Genomic DNA, 5,153 nt, shown 5'->3' on the forward strand with positions numbered 1-5,153 from the left:
GGTTGAATAAATTTCTTTTCAGGATATGCATATAGAGAGCAAGGCGTTATAAAAAGAACACTGATCATCGAGCATTTAGATGGATCAAACATTTAGAGCTTCAAATAATAGCAGTTTTATATTGTCTTCCCTACCAACAGGTTATACATAAAAACGGAAACAAACCAGAATCAGTTTTATAGAACAGTAATAGAAACTAGATCTAGCCGGAACAAAACCATCCCCTCAAAAGAGACAATCATCAACCGGCAACAGGAAGTTGCAGCTTGTTATCCATCTTCTTGTCTAAAGCCACCGCAATACACCACACCCAAGTTCAAATTCACATATCATGTTGGGCAAACTCCTCCTCCTCCTCTTCCTCTTCATACTCATCCTCATCAGCAGTGGCATCCTGGTACTGCTGATACTCCGACACGAGATCGTTCATGTTGCTCTCAGCCTCTGTGAACTCCATCTCGTCCATGCCTTCCCCGGTATACCAATGCAAGAAAGCCTTCCTCCTAAACATAGCAGTGAATTGCTCACTCACTCTACGGAACATTTCCTGAATGGAGGTAGAGTTACCAATGAATGTTGAAGCCATCTTCAAGCCAGTTGGGGGAATGTCACAGACTGTGGATTTCACGTTGTGAGGAATCCACTCAACAAAGTAGGAGGAGTTCTTGTTCTGCACATTGATCATCTGTTCGTCGACTTCCTTGGTGCTCATCTTGCCTCTAAACATGGCTGAGGCAGTGAGGTAGCGGCCATGTCGAGGGTCAGCAGCACACATCATGTTCTTTGAATCCCACATTTGCTGTGTCAGCTCTGGAACACTCAAGGCCCTGTATTGCTGAGAGCCACGAGATGTCAAAGGAGCAAATCCAACCATGAAGAAGTGGAGGCGAGGGAAGGGAATAAGGTTCACTGCAAGCTTTCGCAGATCAGAGTTAAGTTGACCAGGGAACCTCAAACAACAAGTGACACCAGACATTGTAGCTGAGATCAGATGGTTCAAGTCACCAACTGCACACAAAAATGAAACACAATCAATATTATCCTCATTGAACAATCTTACTGCCCAAAATTGAGAAGTCTTAAATTGAAAAGGGGCTAAATGTGATTTGTAAAAGCTTACAGCTTGGGGTGGTTAGCTTGAGGGTACGGAAGCAAATGTCATACAAAGCTTCATTGTCAAGCACCATGCACTCGTCTGCGTTTTCAACAAGCTGGTGAACAGAGAGAGTAGCATTGTAGGGTTCCACAACAGTGTCCGAAACCTTTGGAGAAGGAAAAACAGAGAAAGTAAGCATCATCCTATCTGGGTACTCTTCCCTGATCTTAGAAATCAACAAGGTACCCATTCCTGATCCAGTTCCTCCTCCCAGAGAATGGCACACTTGAAAACCTGCAACAAGAAGAAACATCTCAAAATCAACCACAAAACAAACACCTAATTAAAAATACACCCATAAAACCCTCCAAATAAACACCTCCAGTTCAAAACTCAACCACAACATAAACTTCTCATCTCAGAAATCAACCTCAAAGCCCTTAAACACCTCCATTTCCAAAATAAAACATAAACATCTCATCTCAAAAATCAACCACAGAACCCTTCAGGCAAACTAAACACCTCCATTTCCAAAGTGAACAACAATACAAGAGTCTCAGTTCAGATTTCAATACCACCCACAAATCAAGCTTGGCCTTTAAAGATATGTATCAAAATCGGCCACAGAACACATCCAAGGCTATATGTATCAAAATCGGCCACAGAACACATCCAAGGCTACAATCCTATAGAAAAGCACATGCAAACCCAAAATCACCGAAAAAAAACCCTAAAAACACACTCCCTCACACACCCAATTCTAAAACACCCACAAAACCCTAAAAAGCTTCCACCTTTATTAAAAGGCACTGATGCTCAATCAGGCACCACCCACAAAAACCCTCCATCTTTCACTTTCCCAACAAATCCACACAGACCCAATCCAAAACCACCAACCCCACACCCTAAATTCAAAAACCAAAACCCCCCACAAAACCCTAAAAAAGCCCCAACCTTTACACCCAAAACTCCCATACCTTGCAAGCAATCGCAGTTCTCAGCCTCCTTGCGCACCACATCGAGAACAGAATCAATGAGTTCAGCACCCTCAGTGTAGTGCCCCTTGGCCCAGTTGTTTCCTGCCCCGGACTGCCCGAACACAAAGTTGTCGGGCCTGAAGATCTGCCCGTACGGCCCGGACCGGACGCTGTCCATGGTGCCCGGTTCGAGGTCCATGAGAACCGCGCGCGGCACGAACCGGCCGCAGCTGGCTTCGTTGTAGTAGACATTGATCCTCTCGAGCTGAAGCTCTGAGTCCCCACCGTACCTTCCAGTGGGGTCGATCCCGTGCTCCGCGCAAACCACCTCCCAGAACTTGGCGCCGATCTGGTTGCCGCATTGGCCACCCTGGATGTGAAGGATCTCACGCATTTTGAAAATTTGTTTGAAGAGAAAAAATGAAAATTAGGTTTTGGAAGAGAGAGAAAGAGAGGGTTTTTTTTTGGGTTTGAGTGGGGTAAGAAAGGGTGAGAAGCGTTGTTTTATATAGAAAAAAAGTTGGTGGCTTTTTGTTGCAACGGTTGGATTTTGAATTGGGGTGGGGGAAACGGATGTGAGCTGTGAATCCTTTTTTATTTTATTTTATTTTTATTTGATGAGAGAGGATTATTTTGAAATTTGAATTTTTTTGAATGTACAGCTGGAGAGTACTGTTTTTGTGGGACCCTATTGTGTGGGGGGAAAACGGGTGAGTCTTTCTCTCTCTGTTGGGATGGGTGTCACTGTGGCAGTCAAAACTCAAACGGACGAGTTTTTATTAAGATTTGAAACTTTTGTCTTAAGAATTTAATTTAAAATGTTGGCGAATTTAATATTGTGATTTGTTTCAAAGAGGTTTAAAAAGTGTTTAATGATAAGTATGCTCCTCTAATTTTGCGGGATGCGAGTGAGCTTGATTAAGATAGTGTCGGTCCAAGTGATTCACGTACTTAATGTGTATGAATTAAAATTGAATTATTAGAATTTATTTTTTGATGAAAATAATTTTTATTTTATTTATTTATTGAATTTTGGATTAATTAAAATTCATTATTTTTAATAAGCTTGAGGGTTAAGAAAATAATAATAAAACCTTTTTAAATTAAATTTATTGTTTAAATTGATTAAAGAAATTTGACTAAGATAGATCAGTTAATCAAGTGGTGTATGATGGACTAAGATGTGTAGATCATTTTATTTAATGTAAATTAGTGGATGGTGGGTGGGGGTTGTTCACTTGGTATTCTTTTGAGATCTTTTGAGACCGTCTTTTATTATTTTATGTTTTTTAATGTTAAATAAGTTTTTTGGTTTTTTAATTTATTTTTTAGAATTAGTTTTGTCTTTTAGTTTTATGAAATGTAATTTGGTCATCTAATTTTTTAAAATAATTTAATTTGATCTTATCGTCAAAATTATATCAATGGTGGTTAGAAAATCGTAATTTGTGACGGTTTAAAATTATCATTAAGTGATTTTAAATCGACACAAATTCACATTTTCTATCAGTTTAATTTAGACGAAAAGACTAAATTAAATCTATTTTTAAAATTAGAAAACCAAATTGAACTCGAAAAAAATACAAAACCAAATCAAACCTAAATAATAAATTAGATGACTGAAAAACTAATTTAACTTTTTTTATTTTGAAATTGAGTTTACTAAAATGTCCTATTTTATATGGGTGTAAAAAAAAATTGGTTTGGACTAAATCAATTGAAATGAAACTTGAGCTAAACTGGTTTGCACTCGAACCAGTTTGACAAAAAAAACTAAACATCTTTAAAAGCTTGAAGCGAATTGCTTCTTCCAAAGAGGTTTGATTCACTAATAGTTGAATCTTTATTTTATAACACGCAATTGATTCTCTCACATTCAATGTGTCTCTCGAGTCTCGACTTTGACTGAGGCAAAGTCAAAGGCTTTCAAATGAGTCAACTTTTTTATCATATCTTCTAATTGAAGCCAAAATCTCAATGAGCGAACCCTATTTACAATTCCCAGCTTCAAATCACAATCTTGTCTAAGTGTCTCTTCACATCGCAATCTCACAAATTCATAATATTGAACCTTAAATCCCAAATTTTGCATATGACTCTAAGTGTATAGAGGTACTCTCTAATCCATTTTTCCACACTTTTTGAATTCTTCTTAAGTATACTTTTAAATTTACCCTAGTTGATCTATTAGAAGTTTTTATTCGGATTTGACACTGCATGATGATTTTGTTAACAGATATAAGAACTAAAAACAAATTCAAACCATTTGTGAGTCAACACAAAGAAAAATAGTAAAGAATAACATAAGTTATATTGGTCTGTCTCTATCTCAAGACTACTCTCATTCTTGGCAACCCACCAAGTTTCTATTAACTTATCAAAAGTTATAAAGTATTATTCACTGCTACTTTTGGCTCTTACAAAGACAAGCTCTATCCCAAACTTGACTTAACTTAGTATTCTTTATCCTACCAAACTACTCTTACAAAGACAAGCTCTATCTCAAACTTGACTTAACTTAGTATTCTTTTCCTACCAAACTACTACTGGCTCTAAACAAATCAATAAAATTTGTTGAAAATCTGCACAATGACTAATATGTGATCGTCTCGTCTTACAAATGAATATATCACTCAACACTTTAGTATTTTCTCTCAAGGTTTACAAGGTATTTTAAGAGCTTAATATCAATATAGAAATTTATAGAAAACTTTTATAAGAAATAATGAATGAATAATTCATAAGTAGGTTTGTGCCTTGTTTCTTCAAAGTTTATTCTATATATACTTTTTCATCATTGCATCCTCCCAATTTATGATGTTTTTACTTTTCTTTATTGTATGATAAATTCAATTATGCTTACTACATACATACATACACAGAGTTAAAGCTTGTAATGCATGAATTGTTGCACTCTTCCTTGTTTCTTATACTTGCTTTTGCATCTTGGTTGACTATAGTAGACTTCATATAATCTTTATGCGAAATCAGACTAATATTCATTGGTAATTTGTTCTAGTACATTAAATATGTAATTTAATTGTTTGCATTTTGAGATCAAATTACATGTTATTATGTCT

The 5,153-nt window shown here is 36.6% G+C and overlaps 1 protein-coding gene across 1 annotated transcript; it reads right to left on the reverse strand.

Annotated features, from left to right (window-relative positions):
• On the reverse strand, positions 1 to 2,549 carry TUBB2 (tubulin beta-2). Its single transcript, NM_001358285.2, has 3 exons — positions 2,074 to 2,549; positions 1,121 to 1,390; positions 1 to 1,008 (listed from the first exon to the last, which is right to left on the reverse strand). The coding sequence occupies exons 1-3, from the start codon at positions 2,465 to 2,467 to the stop codon at positions 323 to 325; spliced, it is 1,350 nt and encodes a 449-aa protein (NP_001345214.1). The 5' UTR covers positions 2,468 to 2,549; the 3' UTR covers positions 1 to 322.
• Positions 2,550 to 5,153: the final 2,604 nt, after the last annotated feature.

The sequence above is a fragment of the Glycine max genome, chromosome 3, assembly GCF_000004515.6.
Source record: "Glycine max cultivar Williams 82 chromosome 3, Glycine_max_v4.0, whole genome shotgun sequence".
NCBI lineage: Eukaryota > Viridiplantae > Streptophyta > Magnoliopsida > Fabales > Fabaceae > Glycine > Glycine max.